General features: G+C 62.7%; 1 protein-coding gene across 1 annotated transcript in view; it reads right to left on the reverse strand.

The window, feature by feature from the left end:
* PLXNA1 (plexin A1) overlaps positions 1-16340 on the reverse strand; it is a 48655-nt gene extending 32315 nt beyond the window's left edge. The window contains exons 1-3 of the mRNA XM_042962373.1: positions 16322-16340; positions 9683-10946; positions 7715-7897 (exon numbers count right to left, since the gene is read on the reverse strand). Coding sequence (XP_042818307.1) covers positions 7715-7897; positions 9683-10927 — 1428 coding nt within the window. The 5' untranslated portion in view covers positions 10928-10946; positions 16322-16340. The remainder of the gene's footprint in view (positions 1-7714; positions 7898-9682; positions 10947-16321) is intronic.
* Between the last annotated feature and the right edge of the window lie 4005 nt (positions 16341-20345).

Raw genomic sequence — 20345 nt, forward strand, 5'->3', positions numbered from 1 at the left:
AACAGGTCCTGGGGACCCAGGACACACGGTAGGGGGTGAGGGGGGGTTCCTGCAAAGAGAGCCCTGTGCAGGGCCAAGGGGAGGTAGCCAGCAGCAGGTGGGCAGCCCCTGGCCCTGGGGCCTAAACCCCAGGCCAGCCCAGCCGGCTGCCCCCGCACCCATCACCGCGTGGCTCTCGCCAACTGCTGCGGCCTGGCCAGGTCAGCTGTCCGTCCAGCCCAGATCTAACAAAGAGCCCATTCTCTGTGCCGAGGGCGGGTGGGGGCACTGGGAGGATGTCTGGGCCACGCAGGCCGCTTGCCAAGGTCGGCACGTGCCCTAGCCGCCCGGAGGCAGGGGGCTGCCCAGCTTGGCCCCGACCAGGGAAAGGAAAGAGTTCCCTCCTCTACCCATCCCGAGATAACGGCCCTCGTGTCCCTATCTGTGGAATAGTGGTGCGCTGACTAAACCAGAGAACAGGTGAACAGGACCCCAGGTGATAGGACAGGCAGAAGATGGGAGGACAGCAGCCAGTGAACCGGCTACAGGGCTGGGACCCCATGGGTGTCTTCCTCCTCTAGTACGTACAGCTGCCCAGCCTATTCCCAGCCCCCTGGGCAGCAGAGTGGTCCTGGGAGGGGCTGCCCTCTCTCCTTGAAGGAGCCCATCTTCCTTCTCCCGGTGAGGGCCGTGTGGCCGTGTGGGTGAATCCAGCTCCTGGGCCCCTCTCATCCCCTCACCAGCTGCCACAGGATTCCCCCCACCACCCCCGCTCCCTCCAGCTGGGGGCAGCTTCCAGGCCCCTTCCTGGGACCATTCTCACAAAGGCCAGGAGGAATTTGATATTGGAAAAGCAATTAACAATTTCCTCTTGGCAGTACTTGGGTAATTAAAACATGATTTGCAGGAGGCCCAATGGCTCTAATTGGGCCAAACACACCTGGCGAGATTGGGAGGGAGAGTCCCAAGAATCTTGTCTTTTTCAACCCTAGCCCTCAACACAGAGGAAAGTGGACACCAACCAACATAAACAGTGGTCCTCTTTGACCCTTGGTCTCCTCATCTGCCAGCAGAAATCCACCTCACAGGGCTGTGTTAGAGTTCAGAAGCTCGTGGTTCCAACAGTAGGGGAGGAAAGACTGCTTGGAAAGCTGCCTGGAAACTGGGCCCCCAAGGCTAGATGCTGCCATGAGGTCGAGGTGCACAACCACCCTGGGGAATCTGCCTCACGGCCATGGAGGCCACACAAAGCCGGCAACACAGATCACACGGCCTGAGCTTTGGCCCTACTGTTCTCTCCTTCCAGAATGCCCTTCCTGGAAGACCCCTCAGTGGGGCTGTTCTAGTCTACGTACCCACCTTGCTGCAATGCCACGGGTTCCCACGCCCTGACCCCTTAGAGGACAGGTCCTGGAGGTCAGGGACCTATCTGTCCATGGGCGGGGGAACTACACACTGCAGGCAGTAACCCTGGACCTTCACGAGGCCACCTCCACCAAGCCAGGCCCACAGCTAGGTGCACACAGGGCTGGGCACAGGGTGGCCACTGCCTGCCTGCGCCCGAAAGCATCATGCTCGTCAAAAATGCCTAAGCGCCCCTGCTATGGCTAAGGCCTGATTGGCCAGACCCCGCAGGAAGGTGGGCCTGTAGTGTAGGGCCAGGGGCGGGACCCTCCATGCATGCCTGTGGGCGACTGCTGACCACCGATGGAGGGGCAGAAAAGCAGAGCTGGCACTGGTTCTGGGACAAAGGGCAGGGGAGTCACTAGACAGACCCAGGGCGGGAATGAGAGGCCCCTGCGCCCTCTGGTGCCATGGCCCGGAGAACCAAAAAGAGCATAGCATGTCGTCCCCAAGACACACACACGTCCCCCAGGGTACCGGGCAATACCACCAAAGGTTCCAGGGACCACGTCCTTAGCAGGAAGGGGCAGTGCCCCACAGTGACCCACGGGGCTCCACAGGCACAGCAACTAAGACACACGGGAAGCAGGCGGCCGGGACCCCTCTACTCTCCGCTAACAACACTCTGGAGGGTAGAACTCCACCAGGACCCAGTAACCTGCCCCAAGCATGGCTGTATGAGATCAACCACTCGACCAGGCAGTACCACACCTAATCCTGGAAATGGCAACACCGACAGTTCTAGAGCTTCAGGACAGGAGGAGAAGAGAGGCCCAGCGGCCCTGCTTCCAGGTGGAAACTCAACAGCAACGCGGCCCTGCACGCGCGGAGCCTGTGCCACAGAATTCACGTGGCAGCACCACCACTGCAGACCCACAGGGAACAACGCTGGGCCTGCCCCAGGCGGGAGGGCCCCGTGCACGCAGGTCTGCAGTACACGATGTCATCACGACACAGAATGGAGCACGCCTGCCCACGACAGCACGGGCGAGCCCCACCAATGGCAATGAGGAAGGAAGACAAAAGACGACGTGCTACATGACCCACAAAAAACCCCAAACTGGCACAACAGCCCTAGGGACGGAGGTCAACCAGTAAAGTGATCCTTGGTGGGGGGAGCGACCTTCCCAGGGACAGGGGGCCTGGCGTGCTTCCCATGACATGCTCCAGGCCACACACCCACAGCTGTGTACTTTCCTGCAGATACATCACAACTGAGAGTGGACGTCAGTCATACACTAGGCACGTGCAGGAGGCCGCGGGCCTCCCTGCCCCACCCCCCGCCACGCTACAGGCAGCCGCGTGCTTGTGCTCAGAGCTCACGTTCCAGCATGATGAGGACACCCGCAGGCATGGTCACCAATGGTGCAGGCTGCCCCTCGGAGCCTCTGTGGGCCTCTAGAGGTCAGGTCACTGGGAGTCAAGGGCATCCCCCTGCCACACAAGATACAAATCCAGGGAGGTGGTGCCATTCCCTGCCGCTGAGGAGTTCGGGGGCTGGGGGCCTGGTCCTGCCCAGGATCTCTCTCGGGGCCAACATCTTTCCCCCAGCCCCTCAGGGGCTCCCCAGTCAGCCTCCCGCACAGACCTGGGCTGGGGGAGCAGGGACCCCTGCTGGACGCGCAGAGCAGGCTCTGACCCAGGACAGGTCCCTGGTGCAAGGACCGTGAAGAGGCCCACACTGCTCTATGCAGGTCTTGGAAACACCACCAGACTCCCAGGATCTCTGAATTTCAGCATCCTAAGGAGAGTGGGGGGGGGGGGGGTGGCGGGAAGGGGAGTCCTAGGGGAATATGGGAAAAGCATCCAAGGGGAAGCTTCTAGAGCCGTGAGGCCACTGGAGGTTAAGAGGTATCCCTGTCACTGGCAGCCCAGGCCCAGAGCAACCCATGCAGATGCTCAGCAGCTACCAGCACAGCTGTGATGCTGCAGAGCCAGGGAAGAGCTGGGGTCCCGGGGCCCAGAGTGCTGCTGCCACAGCCGTGTTCCTCCTCCACTCAAGGATCAGCACACAGGAAGGAACGGCAGCCTCCCCTGGGCTTCCCAAATGCCCCCAGGAGGCACAGCCCACCCAGTGCTGAGGGATAAAAACCAAGGCCCCAGCAGGAGGGAGCTTCGCCAGGCAGGCCCCCCTGCTAGCCAGACTCCAAAACGGCCCGGCCCAGCCCTGGAGCCCAGCTGGGCGGCCATCCCGCGGCCAGGCACCCTGCAAGCCAGTGATGCCACAGCCCAGATCCCCATGGTCATAAACTGGTGGCCCACGGCACCCTTAGGCTGACCCACAGTGCCTTCTAAAAGCCCGTCATTAGTTGCCAATGCTTAACAATAAGAGATCTCACACAAAATGCGGATTTCCAGATTCTCTTGAAAAACCAGATGCTCAGGCAGACGGGGCCCGCTTTCTCACCTGGCACAGCCACCAGAGCGGCAGGGCTGTGTTCCTCAGCCCAGCCCCCGAGCCCTGCAGCAGGGATGGTGCCAGTGCAGGGCTAGTCTGGCGGTGCCCCTCCCCCGGCCCAGGAGGCAGGCACTGTCCTCACTTCTGCTCTGCAGAAATTGAGTCTAAGAAGGCCTCCAGACTGCGGCGGGGCAGAGCGGGCACCCGCTGGCAGGAGCCTGGGGCGGGTCCTCTCCCCACCCACGGTGAGCACCTGGACGGACTCAAAAGAACTCAAACCAGGGGCCACCCTGGGGAACTCCTGCCAGGGTCCAGGGGTCCCTGGTGGCCATTTGGGGCATTGGGGGGAAGGTAACACGCAGGACTGGGGATCTGGGGTATCAGCCCAGGAGGACAGGCTGCCCCTGTTGGCGGGGAGGGAGGCAGGTGGCGGGCAGAGCCTCTGGGGAAGACCAGGGGAGTCAGGGAGCACTCCCAGCCAGCCCTGAACAGCTGAAGTTGGCAGGTCCTAAATTAATCAGTTACAATTTCACACAATGTTTGCTCGTTCTCGTTCGGTGGGGCCCGGCAGAGGGCCAGCCGGGTCCCTAGAGCTCACCAGTTACTTCTTAAAGCCCAAGAAGACCCAGGCCTGGGGAAGATGAGGGTGTCTTGGGCTTTGTCAGTACAGCAGGCCTGCCCCCAGGTCAGCAGTGGGCAAGGGTCCCCGGGGCCCAGGCTCTAGCATGTGACGAGGACAAAGGACAAGAATCAGGGAGAAGGCAGTGCTGAGCTGGACCGGAGGGCACCCCGTGGCCCATCCTGTCCTGGCTCAGGCCCCTGGACCAGAGCCACTCCCACCCCCAGGGTGGGTCAGAACGACACGGTGGGAGACACAGGCTGGGCCCCAGCTGAGGAGAGGCACGGTCTCCCTTCACAGTGGGTCAAGGCTGGAGGCCTGGCAAGGGGACCTGGGGGAGGTTATGGGGCTGGGGCAAGCAGAATGGCACTGGTACCTCTTCCTCCAGCCCCCACCCTGCTCCAGACCTCCACCCGCAGAGGGGCCCCAGGGAGTGGCATGGTGTTCAAAGGCACCATGAGCCCTAGGCAACAGGGAGGCAGAGAGAGCGGGACAGCCGTGCTCCCCACAGGAGCTGGATGGAGCCGGACCTGTTCCCAGGGCAAGGCAGGGCCAGGCAGTCACCGGCTGATGCGCTGGGCTGTGGGAAGAAAGAGCCCTGAAGGCTGGCAGCTCAGGGCAGGAGTGGGCAGTGAGAGGCTCTTGGAGGTGGGGCTGCCCTAGACCCCGGGCTTCCTCAGAGAAGGGACACTGAAATCAGGGCCCCCGTTTCTTTTCCAGAGAACAAGGAAGGAGACTACAGTCATGAGCAAGGACCCTGGAGCCAGTAAGCCTGGGCACATGCTGCAGCCACCATATGCCTCAGTTTCCTCATCTGTCAAAAGGACGGCAGGGTTATTGCAAGGACTCAGAGAGGCAGCACCACAAGTGAGAGCTAGCTGCATGCCTGAATGGGACCACACACACACACCAGGCTCTGGGCTTCTTCACGCTATGCTTGGGGGGACAGGCTCAGAGAGGCTACACAGCCAGCCCCAGGGTCACAGAGCTCACGAGGGAGAGAGCGGAAACCACACCTAAACTCAGCCATTTGTATGGGATTAAGGTGCAAACAACTGTCTGTGGAGCTGCCCAAAACCCCCCTTCAACTTGGGTGGGTGGGTGCAGGTGAGTGGTGGATGGGGCAAGGCTAGGGCATGCCTTCATGGGGGAGCCTCGAAACTAACGTGGCTCTAATTCTCCAATGATGGGGCTCTCCCACCACCAGGCCAGCAGCCCCTGGGCACTGGGTCCCACGTACCCCTAAAAGGGTGCAGTCCACACACTCACGGTGCAGTGCCCAGCCCAGAGGGGTCCAGGGATGGAAGGAGCCAATGTCCAGGAAAGACGGGGCTCTGGGAGGCAGGTGCAGGGGTGGGTAAGGGAGAGAGCAGCAGAGGTTTTCTTATGAATGGCCCTAAGCCCAGCTCCCACTCGACACAATGGGCCTCAGTTTCCCCTCTGCGGGACCAAGGCAGAGAGGAAGGAGAGCAGGACCAATTAGACTCACAGAACTCCCACCCAGACAGCGGCCCTGGGGCAGGGGAGCGAGGCCAGAGCCAGCGAGGCAGCCGGGGAGGCCGGGCCAGACTAACCCGTTCTCCCAACCTTACAGGGTGGCCTGTGGGCACAGACAGTGCCTTAGCCAGCTGCCTGCCAGCCCACCCACCATCAAATGTGCCACTCCCAGCCCCAGGAGCCCAGCCTCCCACTGGGTGACAGGCTCCAGGGCACCCTGCAGGAGTGTCTCCAAGCAAGCTTCACTCCGCAGCCCTGCCTGGGGGGCGGGGGCGGGGGCAGGGGGCGGTTCTCACTGCAGCCACACTGGCCCTGCCAGAGCACAACCCACCTGACACACACACACCCCCCCCAGGGGCTCTGCTGCTTCCTCCCCCAGCCCCATGTACCCTCCCTGGGGTGGGAAAAGGGGGTGCATGCTGGGTGGGGGCCCCACCCCTGGGAAGGGAAAGAGCCTATGCCCAGGCTGCAGACAGCACCCTTGACACTAGGGTAAAGAAAGTGGGTCACACCGGAGGACCAGCTCTGAGGGCATGGGGGCTTGCCCAGAGAGCAGCGGGGGCTGAGCTGACCGGCCACCCAGCCTCACTGGCTCGTACGGTGCCTGAACCCCGCAGCACCCCAGGGCACCCCATCCTGGGATGGCCTTCAGTCCACATCTGGGCTCCTACTGCCTCAGGACCACCCCAGCCCAGAGCCCACACATCCAGGTTCATTCCACAGATGGGAAAGCTGAGGTGAGCAGTTGGGCGGCGGGGGGGGGGGGGGGGGGGGTTGTCCTTTCATAGAAATCTCAGACCCAGTGAACAGTGGAACATGATTCCCAGGGCACCCATCGTAGCGGAGACAGGGAGACCCCCTCCCGCACAACCCAGCGCAGAAGCTGAGAGCAGGCAAGGCCCTTCTTGGTCCCAGGCCCAGCCCCCACCCACGGGTACACGCTGGGCGGGGAGCTGTGTCAGCACCAGGCCTGGGGACAGCTGTTATTTCATCTACCAGGCCCCGCCCCTGGACTGACTCTGGGGCTCCCAGACGCCCCCACCCTACAGTCACCCCAGAAACTTCCTCCCCAGCAGGCCAGCCCTGTGCTGGTCTGGTCCCACTCACCCAGCAAGTTGGGACTGACCCACAGGCAGCTGCTCTCAGCCCCCCTCCAGCCCTCCAGCGGCTGCTCCCTGGCGGCCTCGTGCAGCTCAAGGCTTGCTGGTGAGGGAAGGGGATGCAGGCACCACGCAGGCCCTGCCCCACAGCACCCCACCCCTCACCCTGAGGAGCCCTCATTGCTCTGGAGTCACAGTGCTCCCCCTGCACCCACCAGCGGTAGGCAGGGGCAGAGGGGTGCTACCCTTGCCCTGCCCTTGGCCTTGCTGTCTCCGCGCAGGGCGGGGGCCTCCCGCCAGCTCCAGAGTGCTGCCTCAGCAGACACTGGATCCCCCGGAGGGGAGGGGGCCGTGCAGGCGTGCCCTGCCCCCACCCCCCCACGGCCTTCCTAGGAGGTCACTGTGCACCCTCAGAGAGCAGGGCCAGCATCTCCCCGTCCTGGGGGGCTGCAGGGGGTTGGGGCTTGGCCAGTACCTTCATGTGCCCTGACCCACCCTCAGAGCCCCTGAAGCCCAGCCAGAGCCTTTACACCTGCTGGACACCGAAGCAGCCCCACAGGAGGGGCATGGAAAAGGAGACACAAGGGAGCTGGGGCCTGCTGAGGACCCTCTCGGTTGCCACGCCTGGCATTGGATCTGGGCTTCCCAGCCCAGAGCAAGGCTGTCTCACATCCCCAGGGCTCTGCCCGCCCCATCACCCCCGTCCCAGGTCCTGACCTTGCGGATGCGGCCACTGCGCGTGCCGGTGAACACCACGGTGCGGCCCCGGTAGTCATAGGCAGCCACGGCGGTCAGGCCGTCGTCCTTGTCCACGAACAGGGGCGTGCCCTCGATCGTGACTGTGCCCCCCAGAGGCTGGTTGAAGTCCTGCCCACAGAAATCATCGTCGATCTGCAGGGGCTGTGGGAAGGGAGAGGGTGAGACCCCGGCCCCGTGCAGCCAGTCTCAGGGGTCCGGGTGTCTTCTGCCTGAGGGCAGTGGGCATTGCAGCCAAGGCTGGCCAGCACCCCCACTAACTGGGGTGGGGGGGGCGGGTATGAAAGAGGCAGGGGCTCATGGAGGGTCCTGAGAGGGGCCAGGCTTGAGCCAGGCCACACAGATGTGGCAGACCAGGGATCCCTGGACCTATTGGACAAACAGAGAAGCCAAGGCTTGCAAAGCAGCCCCTGAGGCCTGGTGCACATGCCCAGGGTGGGGCTCATCTCCCACACAGCTGCTGCACACAGGCCCCCTGGCTAACCTGTGGGTGGGAGGGGGAGAGCAAGAAAGGAAGCAGCCTAGAGGAGACCAAGGAGGGAGAGCAGCCACCCTGGGGAGCAGGCCCATGGCACAGGGCAAGGGCCAGCCCCCAGGGGGCTGTGTGGTACAGGGAGGGCTTATTCGAGACAGGGAACAGGGAACACACCCAAAAGGCAAAGGCGGAGGTTGGCTATGAAGCGGTTACTGAAGGGACAGGAAGCGATCAATTCGTGAGGCTCCAGAGAAGATCGAAAGGGCCTGGGGGAGGGCAGGCTCCAGGGGGAACAGGGGGACAGCTTGCTCCCCTGAAGCAGTCTCAGGGTCTGAGGTTTGCAGGGAAGAGATCCCTAACGCAGATGGAGTAGGGAATGCTGAGGTGGAGCTGGGCCGAGAATCCCCAAGTGGTCCCAGGAGCAGAGACCTAGACAGGGCGGCTGTCAGACAGGGGGAGAGGGGATGGACCCAGCCATGGGCACAGGCCGTGAAGAGCACTGAGTGTGACCTCAGCAGGAGCTGCTCTTCCAGGCCTCAGTTTCTCCAGATGCATAACAGAGGTCAAATGCCTTCCCTGAGATGCCAGGGGAGGATGGACAGCACGTCAGCCTGGCACATAGGGGCCTCGCTTTGGAAGACGGCCCCGTCCTGATGGGCGCCCCACTCCACCCAGGGGCAGATGTGACAGACAGAGGTGAAAGGACCTTTGCCCTCCAATCCTGCCCTGAAAACAAACCAGTGTCACTCCCAGTATAGAGATGAGACAACTGAAGCCACATGTACCAGGCTTTCCCTGGGCTGCCCAATGAGCCAGAGCAGAGGGCTCCCACCTGGGGAGGTCACCTCAACGTGCCCCTGAACAACGGATCCTACGGCCTAGGGGAGTGCATAAGATGCTCCCCATTATGCAGCTGGACGCAGTCTGGTCCCTTTGGGGCCTAGAGACAAGAACCGTGGCTGCTGACCACCAAGTACCCAGAGCCCATGCCTTTAGGCTTCCCCAGAGTCAGGGCTGGTGCCCTCAATGCCACTACCAGGTGAAGCCAGAGGCCCAGAGAGCAAGTGCACACCCCAGAGCAAGGGTGAGCAGGGCCTCTCGACAGAAGACTAAGTGGGAAGACAGGTCTGGGACCCACACCACCCCAGTCTGGCCCCAGCCAGCTCTGCCTCTTACTGGCACTGAGCCTCAGTGACCTCATCTGTAAAAGGGAGACAAGCCAGGGCAGCAGGCAGCCGGGGCAGTGCGAAGCACACGGCCAGTCCTCTGCCCACTGCCTACAGGGGCTCCTGGACTGGTGGACACGGTCCCATCGCCCTGTCTTCAAGGAAGCAAGATGGCGGCAGGCACGGGCTGGGAGGCTGACGCCCCAGGAGCAGCCCCGACCCTCTGAGGGACGCGGGGCCGACGGCGGCCCTGCACAGGCGCCACGGATGGGGACGGCGCCTACTCACCGAGTTGATGCAGCCCAGCTCCTTGTTGAGCAGCCAGGGCAGCGACAGCTTGCCCTCGCCGCGGTAACAGGACTGGATGCGCTCCTTGATCTTCTCCTTGATGGCCCTGAGCGTGAACAGGCACAGCACGGACTCCTTGGGTGGCTTCACGCGGTTCTTCTGGCCCTGCGCGAACACGGTGAACAGCACGTCCTCGTCCTCGGCCAGGCCCAGCTGGCGGGCCAGGGCACGGCCGGGCCGGCTCAGGTAGGCGTCCTGCACCAGGCGGTACTCCACGCCCGCCTGCTCACAGCCAATGGGGAACTCGACGTACGAGTAGAACTTGGGGTCATCCACGCACAGGCGCACAATCTTGGAGGTGAAGAAGTGCTCGCCAGCGGCGTCGGGCGAGGTCAGCTGCGTGTCCAGCTGCAGGGTGAGGTAGTAGACGAACTGCTCGCTGCGGAAGCTGTACACGTAGTAGATGTCGAAGGCCGGGAACTTGGACAGCGTGTCCGAGGGGATCTTGAGCTGCGACGACACAAACTCGTCCTGGTACACGAAGCCGAACATGTCAGCATCCTCCTCGTTGGCCATGAGCCGGCGGCTGGACAGCGTGGGGAAGTACTCGGACTTGCCGTCGATGGGCGTGCCCACGAAGAGCTTGGCCTGGCCCTGGCCCGGCGGCCCGGCAATAAGCACGCCGGCCATGCTGCCCGCCTCCCGCACGCTGGACAGGTAGTGCTCCTTGCGGTGGTGGGGCTCGCCCAGCTTGAAGAGGTCGTCCAGCCGCAGGAACTGGCAGATGCCCTGGGAGGCGCTGCCGCAGGCCAGCAGACGGTTGGCGGCGTAATCCAGGAGCAGCAGCTTGTTGACATTGTCGGTGCTGCCCAGGCCGTGTGGGCACGACTGCACGCTGGGGGGCGGGTAGCACTTCTCGTTGTCCTCCACAGGCCCCGTCACGTGGGCCCGCAGCAGCGTCAGGTTCCCCGAGAGCTTGTAGATGCGGTTCACCGCGCCCACATACACCTCACCGGTCTGCTCGTGGACCACCAGGTGGGTAAGGCCCCAGTCGCTGGCTGAGAAGGTGCGGAAGGCGGGCTGCGGCCCCCCACCAGCCCTGGGTGCCCCCGCTGCCGCCCGTGCGCCCCCCAGCAGCAGCAGCAGCAGTAGCAGCGGGAGGACCCGCAGGCTCAGACGTGGCAGTGACATGGCAGGCCGGGGCCGCGGGTCGAGGCGCTCAGGTCCTGCAGAGGCGGGAATCATGGGGCCGGGAGCCTCAGCCCTGTGAAGGAGAACAAGCGGGAGAGGGTGCGAGTGTGTGGGCACAGGCCGGACGCATGGGAGAGCACATACACACCCAAGTACACACGTGCATCCCATGAGCTGTGTGTGCCCAGCCCACGCGGGGACATCCCATGCTCCACCTCCAGGGGGCATGACTTAACCCACAAGGAGACACCCAGAGGTGCAGACAGGGCCCCTCTGCAAACTGGGCCCTGCAGGCACGGAGAGGTTCACCAAGGGGTCCCCAAGACCAAGCCCGCGAGCACCACGAATAGCATGGGACACCCACTGGTGTCCAGACATGTACCATCAGTGCCTGGTCCTGCCGTTACCAGGCAGAGGAGAGAAATGGACCCAAGAGCAGGGAAGCAAGCGACGAGGGTCGAGGGTCCAGACTGGGAGCCTGGCTGACACCTCAACCTGGAGGCCATCACCTCCTGACTCGGAGTTTCCCCGTGCCCTAGGGAGCACCCCCTCCTCTTGCCACCAGCTCCAAGCTCCTAGGGTGGGTGACCATCTCTCTGCCTGAGGCTTGGGGGATACGTGCTCCCTAGCAGGCCACAGAGGCTCCCAGTCACAGGCACCACCCCCATAGCAGACAAAGATACTCGGGCCCATCACGACACAGAAGGCAGTTCGCAGAGAGGGAGGGAGGCAGTCTGGGTAACCTTGGCCCTGGAGCCACTTGCTGGCTGACCCTGGCCCAGCCCCTTGCTGGATCTTGAGCCCTGCACTTCAAGAAAGAATCCAGAAGCGCTACACTTCCCACCCACCATCCCCATACCCCAGCCAAGAGGTGCCCCCCATGCTGCCAGCACAGCCCTGCCCCCTCCCAGGCTTCCTCTGCCTGCCTCTCAGCTCCTCCTCCATACCCTCAATCCCAGGAAATAGGAAGCCCTCCCAAGAGGAGGGGGGTGGCTCCCCAAGCCTGCCCCTCAGCAGTGGTCCTATCTCCCCAGTCTGAGAAGCCCAGAGGCTGTCGTCCACCTGCCAGAGGCTCCTCCCTCCCATCAGATCGCATTCCCAACTTCCTCCACCCCCACACCAGGCTTCAGGCATCCCCACTTACACTTTCCAGGTCACACTCTCTGCTAAGGTCCATCAGCGTCATCCCCAAAGTCTCCCCCAAACTGCCCACCCCTCTCCCACCTGGACAAGCACAGCCCTTGACCTCACCTGAAACACCCATCAACAGCCCAGGCCCTACACAGTAGCCTGGGCCCCATTTCTGAAGTGCACATGAGATCACCGGCCCCCAAATCTTACCATGGACCCCTGCTTCCTCTACAAAAGTCTCCTCTCCTCCTGGCCCGGCCACTGGTAGGTGGCCCTGACCGGAGTCCCTCCTCTTTCCCAGCCTCAGTTTCCCAAATGAAAATGACAATAGATCCTCTCTCACGGACAAAAGCGGGAAGGTTGGAGCATGCTCCCAAGGCGCCATCAGCAGGAGAACCCTCCTGGTGTTAGTTAGGAGGGGCCCTGCCCTGGCTCATATAGACCGGCAGCCCCATTTTGCAGGTGGGGAAGCTGAAGCCCAAAAAAGATAGGTGTCCTCTGCCAAGTCCAGGGCAACGGGCCAGACAAGGCCTGTTGGGCCCGGGGCTCCCACAGCTGCCCCTGTAGCACAGGGCCCCTCCGCTCTCAGCCAGGCCTTTGGACTTGCTGTCCCCTCTACTGGGATGCCCTTCCCTCCCCTGCCCAAACACGGGCTCAGGTCTCAGCTGTCTGCCCTGACCTGCCAGCCAAGGGCGGCAGCCTCTTCCTGTCAGCCAGTTACTCCGTTTTAGTTTGCAGCGCAGGGCTCGCTCACGGTCGTTACTTATTGTTCCCCAACTTGCGCTCTTCCCACAGGAATGGCAGTTCCATGAGACGGAGCCTGGCTCCCCGCATGCTCCCAGAGCCGGTGCCAGGGCCCGATGCTTGTGAATGAATGCGTAAATGAACAGGTCCCGGGCAGAGCAAGGCCTGCTCCTTCACCTTGGCCTCAAGTCTCCACATGTTCCTGTGCCGAGTCAACACCCGCACCCACCGCTCGGGTGGGGAAACTGAGGTTCAGGGAAGTGAGGAGGTTAAGCCAGGATCCCACAGCAAGAGGACCAGGTCGTGCTGCCTCGAAGGACCCTCGCAGCTTTCTGTCACCTGTCCTTCCTTGAGGATTTTCACTCAGACGTCACCCCAAGAACCATATAGCCACCTATGCTGGCAGCCAGGAGAGGAGTCCCCAGCCCCTCCCCCACGCCTGACCCCTGTCCCCAGCACAGGAGCCCAAGCAGAACAGGAGTCGGGAGTCAGAGAACAGGCTCCTCACAGTGTCAGCGGGGCCTGGGCTGAAAGCTGAGTGCATGTGAACTCCAAAGAAAACATGAATCACTCACCGTTTATCAGTTCAAAGCAGGCCTGCAATTACCAGGGGCTGGGCTCTCCCCTCCTCCGAGATAATTATACACGTCTTAATGCAATTACGGGCCCTACTTTTTATATTAAACAGGAGAAACCCGGCTGAAGAAGCCACCAGTCAAACTCCAGACTGGCCCTGGGCCCATTTCCACCCCCCACCCCCGCCCCTCCCCAACAGGGGCTGCTAGCAAGGGACTGGCCAGGGTGGATGGGACTGCCAGCTGGGAAAGGGGGATCCCAAGTCCAGGGCTAGGTCCCTCACATCCACCATCTCACAAGGGCCAGTGAGGACATTTAGGTCACTTCCCTTATCTTAGAGTTAGGGAGTCCAGGGTTTGGACAGACCCAAGGTCACCTGGCAAGACAAGATGAAATCCCATGCTCCCACAGAAATCTAGATGGCCAGCTGACCTGCTGGGGCTTATGTCCCACAGACCTCTGGTCTGCCCAGAAAAAAACGCATTCATTCCAAAGCCGGGTCTGGGTACTAGGGAGGACTGTGCTGGGCTGGGGGAGGGGAGCACTGACAGATGCAGGGAGGGCATCTGGGAGGGGAGCAGAACTGGCCACCCTGGTCTGGGGAGGCTCCTCCGGGGGGCCTCTCCACCTGTTCTAAGAGAACAAGGCACACTGAGAGCTGGTGGGAGGAGGCATCTTGGGTGGCAGAGCAGCAAAGAGTCCAGGCCAGGGACTGGAACCTGCTGGACCATGCAGAGGGGACAGTGAGAATGACTGCAGCTTCCCGGCAGGGGCAGTGGGCTGTGCCGGGGGTCCAGTCTGAACCACCCTGGGAAGGGAGAAGCTGGACTGGTGTTGGGTGTGCCAACTGGGGGTTAGCCAGGGAGACAGAGGTCAGGACAGAGGCAGATGGGAACACAGCACAGTGGGCTCCACTCGTGGACAGGATGGGCTTGGCCGCCTAGCAGAGCACGGAGAGAGCAACATCCCCTTTCCCTCTCCAGGGCCCGGCAGCCACCACCACTCCTTCTTACCCTGAGAAACAAAGGCCTTCACAGCCCTCTTCACAGAGGGAGAGCCTAATCTCCATGCCCTCCCACTCTGGATCATTCTGGGACTTGGGCAGGTTGGGGCATGGGGGGATGGGGAAGATACTGCCTTGCCGTCCTGCCCAGAGGTACCCCATTAGCAACCAAAGCAGAGAGCTGTACTGTCACCCACCTTCCCCCAACAGAGGCCCTGGGAGGCTGTCCCAAGCTGTCCTGCTCTCCCACCAGACAAGTCCTATGGGATCAGGATCTGGAAGCACTGGAGTCCTGCTTACAAAAAGTGCCCACCACTCAGACCTTCTCTTGGGGTGCCCTCCCCTCCTGGCCAGCTGCTACTGACACAGGGACCTTCCTGGGGGATCAGAACACGCAGGCAACAACCTGGGGGCACAGGAGCCCAGCAAAAGGGCTGCCCGCTTCGTCCACAGCATCTCATTTGTCCCCCACCCCCAAACACACACCTCAGCCACACACAGGCTTGCCAGACCTCTGCCTCTGCTGAAACGCCCTTCCTGGGCCTCCTGGTGCCACCCTCCCAGGCTCATGTGCAGCCTAGCTCTGAAGGGGAATCACTGGTTTTCTCATCTGCCTCCGGCATGGGACTAGGTGCTTCTCAAGGACTGGGCAGAGTCTCGGCTGCCTAGTGCAGCACCTGATCTCTCCAGCACACCCCAAACCAGCAGGGAGCCGAGGAGACCTAGGGCTTGCTCCCCAAGGGCCAGAAGAGCAAAGACTGAGCCCCACCCCCCTCCCCCCAGACCCAGAGAACCGCCTGGGCATGGAAAGAGGTGGAGCAGAGTAAGCCGCTGAAGCCCCGGCGTGGGGGAGAGACGCCCGGTCCACATCCCCCCCAACACACACACCCCTTTCTTTCAAGGGGCGTGGCCCCAGCACCCCACAGATGAGTCAGGGGCAGTTCTCAGCTATAAGCAGCCACTGGCGCCCCTATCACCCCCCTTTCTCGGACTGCACCTGGGATCTCACAGCAGGCACGGGCCTCCCTTGGAGCCCCGCTCCCCCTTCCCCAAGGCAGCCCCGAATCAGCCCCGCCGCCCTCAGCTACGCGGCGTACCAGGCCCGGGACTGTCCAGGAAGCAATCGGAAGCCTCCGAGGAAAGCGGGCTGACCCTGGAGAGGCCCTGGAAGGGGGAGGCTGAAGAGGCCCGAGCGAGCGGGGCGGCTGCCCGGGCGGCACCCGCACCGCCCCCTCCCAGCCCGAGTGAGCGGCCCTGCGGGCCAGGGGCGGACACAGCGCCCGTCTCTCGGCACCTCGAGCCAGAGGGGGCGGGGGCGGGCGTCGGTCCCGAAGAAGCAGCTCCAACTTCCACCCCAGCGCCCTGAGGGCCAACAGAGGATGGAGCCCCGCAAGACCTCCTCCGGCTCCCGCGGCCCTGCCCAAGCGGCCGCGCAGCCCGGCCCGGGCCTGCCCAGCCCGGCCCGGCCCTGCTAGCGGCCGTAGGTCGGAGTGCGCGGTCCAGCCCCGGGTTCGGCCTGGGCACCCGCAAGGCCCTCCCGCCGGGGCCGCCGCAAACTTTCTCTCCTGCCTTTGAGGAGGGGGCAGCGCCGGCCCCCGCCCCCGCCGCGCCGCCGGGAGCACTGCCCGGCGGAGCTCGGCGGGCCGGGGCGGGCCGGGCCGGGCCGGGCGGGCAGGGAGAGGCCGGCGGCGCGGGGCCTGGGGCCGCGGTCCGATCCCGGCCGGGCGGGGACAGGACGAGCTCAGCGCCGGCGCCACGGCCGCGCCCGGACACACGCGGGCGCCGGGCCGGAGCCGCAGGGACACGCGGACCCGCGGACACGCGCGCCGCAGTCCTCCGCGCACACCCCCTGCTCGCGCGGCCGCACGCCCCGCGCCCCGGCCGGAGGCCGCTCTGCTCCGGCCCGAGGGCGCCTCCCACCCCGGCGCGCCCCCCGCCCGGGACCCCCACCCGACCCCATTCCGCGCCGCGGGGAAAGTTGCGCGCCTACTCACGGGCTGCCCCGGGGCGCGCCCCGCCGCCGGCCATCGCCGCGCCCCGCCGCCCGCGCCGCCGCCGCCGCCCGCCCCGCCGCGGGGCCGCCGAAGCCGCGCAGGCCGCCCAGGCCGAGGCCGCCGCTGCGCCCGGGCTCCGCTGCGTGGCCGCGCCGCCGCTGCCCAGCATGAATGGGGCGCCGAGCGCCGCGCGGCTGCGGACCGGCCTCGCTCTCGCCGCCCGCGGAGCGCCGCGCCGCGCGCATGCGCTGCCCGAGGCCGGGGGGCGGGGCCTGCGGGGGCGGGGCGGGCGCACGGGGGCGGGGCCGCAGGCAGCCTCCAGAGGGCGCTCTTCCCCGCGCCGCGCGCCCGCCGGGGCCCACCTTGCGCCTTCAAAGGGCGATACAGTCGTCCGCCTTAACCGCTCGGCTCCGGGTCCGCGGCGGAGCGTCCCCCGAGCCCCAAGTGCCCGGCCCGTTCTGAGCCCGCGTGCCCAGGGATGGGCCCGGCCTCTGTGTGCCAGGCCTAGGACTATAGCCTCCATTCACACAAGGGTAAACTGAGGCCCGCGTAGGGAACGCGCCTTGCCCCGGGACCTGCAGGGCCGTGGGTCCCGACCCTCGGCCTTCCGCAACCACAACTGTTGGGTGGGATGGGCACCCTCGCGGGTGAGCGGAACGGCGTCCCCTGCTGACCGGGCCGCAGGACCGCCCGGCTCGGGGGACGTTCAGTCGGAGGTCCTGAGGTGGGGGCGTGGCGGGACGCGAACCCGCGGTTCCCGGGACGCGGCCGGGAGGGCAGGGCTGTGCGGGGGCCGGGGCTGACCCGGCGGCGAGCGGGCGATCGCCCGGGACGGAGCTCGCACAGCGCTGGGTGGCGGCGCGTTCCGAGAGCCCCCAAAGGCGGGGGCCCGGGAAAGGCTGCCCCGCGCCCGGCACCAGGCCGAGAGGAGGCGCGGTGGCAGGAGCGCCGAGTGGCGGAACCCAGGACCGGGAAGCCTGGCGCGGGGAGGGCGAGCGGCTGGGGGATCCGGCCCGACAGCAGGAGAGCCACCGGAGGGGCCTTTGCTGTGTGTGAACCGTGCGTCATCCCTAGACTAGAGGACACCTCCTCGCTCCACTCGGTCGAGAAAGAGAACGCGGCAAGGAGCTGAAACCTGACCGAGGGGCCCTCCCAGCTCGACCCTCTCCTCCCTCCCTCTGCCACACAGCCCCTATCCTTGCTCCTGAGTTAATCTTTTCTTCCTTTTCCCTTGGGTTCGACCCTTTATGCGCGTGTCCCAGACGGCGTGCTGCTTTGCTGTGCTCGTCTTGGGACAGTTTGGAAAACTGGTCTTCCCGCTATGAGGGCCCAGGCCAGCCGTGTTGCTGATAGGCACTTGGTTCGCTCTGCTTCGTGGCGCCTCCCCCTCCTGCTGATGGACACGGGCCCTCGTTTGTGGGTCACTGTGCCTCAAGCTGTGATGGACATCCTGTGCGGGCTCTCGGTGGCACACTAACACCCCAGGGTGGATTGAGGGTCACCCAGTAGGTGTATTTTTAGTTTGGTAGATACCAGAAAAACAATTTTCCCGAGGGATGGCCCCAGGGTGCACTCCCAGGCGTAGTGTGGGTGTGTCCCAGCAGCCCCCATCCTCACCCACACTTGCTACTGTCGCTGTTGAGATTTGCATACCTAGTGATACGCACTGATTTTTCACGGTGGCTTTAATTTACGTCCCCCTAAACAAGGGCGAGCATCTGTTTCAAAAGTCCTATTCACTGTTGTATTTAGCACACACTAATTTAGTGGTGACTCAACACAGGGCTCTGTTGCATTTTACAGATGGGTAAACTGAGGTGGGGGAGGCGAAGTGTCCTGCCCAGGTGCCCTAGGGTATGGGTGGGTAATCCTAGCAAACAAGACCCAAGCATCTTCCTTCCTCGTGGACTTCTGAGGCATGCACACACGGGTGCAGCTCCTGGCAAGACTAGTTAACACACAGCAAGTCCTGTCTGCTCTCAGAGCCTCACTTTCTTCATGTACCAAATGGCTATAGGAGGCCCCCACCGTCACCCCCCCCCCCCAACACACACACACAGAGCTGCAGTGAGGAGGCATGAGTGTGAACGTCGTAGTGGTCCTGAGACAATGTCCATCCCGGCTCTGTGTTGCCTCTGTCTGCTGGCTTCAGGATTGTCCCCACCTCTCTGCCTGCTCTTTTGCCAGCCTGTCCTTCCTAGGGCCACCGAGGCAGGCATTGTTCGAGGTCCTTCTCATTCTGCTGCATCATCCAAAGAGCCATGGCTGCTCCTTTGGGGAGCAGCCCCCCATTTCCAACTGTTTTCAGGGAAGCAAGCTCAAGAGGGCCACTGGACTCTGGGTGGCATCCAATGTGGCACCCCCCCCCATCCCACAGTTGCCCAAATAGGAACCCCAGTGTTTTCCTGGCTACTTCGTCCTTCTCCCATGTCCCCTGCATCCTGCAGCCCAGTGGATGCTCTCTAAAATGCTATTCTGGGTCACACCATTTCCCTCCATCCCCACTCCACCCCATGTTCCTGCTCATGTCACCTTTCTGTCTACTCCCTAAACAGTGGCAACAAAATCTGATCAAGATGGAAATCTGAGTATGTAATGCTCGTAAATCATGCCGGACTGACAATTCCAAGTGGACCCTAGGCCCCAGAGCGATGAAAGTGATGGAAAAAACAAAAAACAAAACAAAACAAAACAAAAAAACAAAACCCACAACACTTTCAGAAAACAATAGAGCAAAGTATCTTTATGACCGTGGGCTAGAGAAGGAGTTCTTCGACAAGATGGCAAAATAAATAAAGAAAAAGAGAAAGAAAGAAAGAAAGAAAGAAAGAAAGAAAGAAAGAAAGAGAAAGGAGGAAAGAAAGAAAAGAAAACTATGAATCAATTTGACTACCTTAAAATTCGTTATTTTGGGGACACCTGGGTGGCTCAGTTGGTTGAGCGACTGACTCTTGACTTCAGCTTAGGTCATGACCTCATGGTTCACGGGATCAAGCCCCACATTGGGCTCCGGGCTGTGTGTGGAGCCTGCTTGGGATTCTCTCTCTGCCCTCCTCCTGTGTGTGTGCACGTGCTCACTCTCTCTTTCTCTCTCTCAAAGTAAATAAATAAAATTGGTTACTTTTGTTCATTCAAAGTTACAAGAGAGGAAAAGGCAAGGCAAGCCGGGATTTAGGAAACGATATTTTCAACACACACATATACTTGCCAAAAGCTGTGGATCCAGGATACAGAAGGAACTTCTGAGAGTCAATAAAGCAAAAGGCAACAATCCAGCAGGAGCACAGGGAGAGGACCCCAGCAGGCGGTTTGCTGGAGAGGAAATGGCAAGTCATTGTTGATGCGATGAGCCCAGTGCAGTGGGTTCTGCGCTCTGGGGCTCCCATCTGACCCAGGGGCACCCCTGTCTAAGCATTGCTCTGAGCTGAGGCCCGGACCCCCGCTGCAGAAGGAGAGGAGGGGACGCAGAACTGGGATCTGCAGCCGGGTCCGTGGCCGCTGCTCTGCATCCCACATCACACGGGGTGGGGGAAATGAGTCAGCAGGGCTGCCGGAGCCCTTCCTCTTTGGGCTTCCTCTGTGGGTTTTGCATCTGTTTGCCAGTGCAGTTCAAGAGGGCATGGGAGTTGCTGGATGGTGGGGAACAATTTGTAGGAATGCGTTTCTGATCAGGGGGGTGTCTGGTCAGGAGCCTCTTTCAATACCTTCCAATGTTTCCCGCCACCTGGAAGCAAGCAGCTCCAGGGGCGATTTATGCATTTTGGCAACTCAGAGCTTTGTGCAAAGTAGGTTTAAGGGTGCTTTCTGCCCTACCCGAGACAGGCCCCCACTGCTGATGGGCGAAGAGGAGTCTCAGGGGGAGCACACTGATGTAGAGCCACTGATCCCCAGTCCTGAGTCAACCTGACTCCTGCCTGTCCCTCCCCCTTACATCAGAAACCAAGTATTTCTAGCCCATTCATTCCTTACCTCCCCTACTCCTGCCGCGGGCATATGGGGACCCTCCTTGATCATCAGCTCCTAT

This window comes from Panthera tigris, chromosome A2 (genome assembly GCF_018350195.1).
Source record: "Panthera tigris isolate Pti1 chromosome A2, P.tigris_Pti1_mat1.1, whole genome shotgun sequence".
NCBI classification, from domain to species: domain Eukaryota; kingdom Metazoa; phylum Chordata; class Mammalia; order Carnivora; family Felidae; genus Panthera; species Panthera tigris.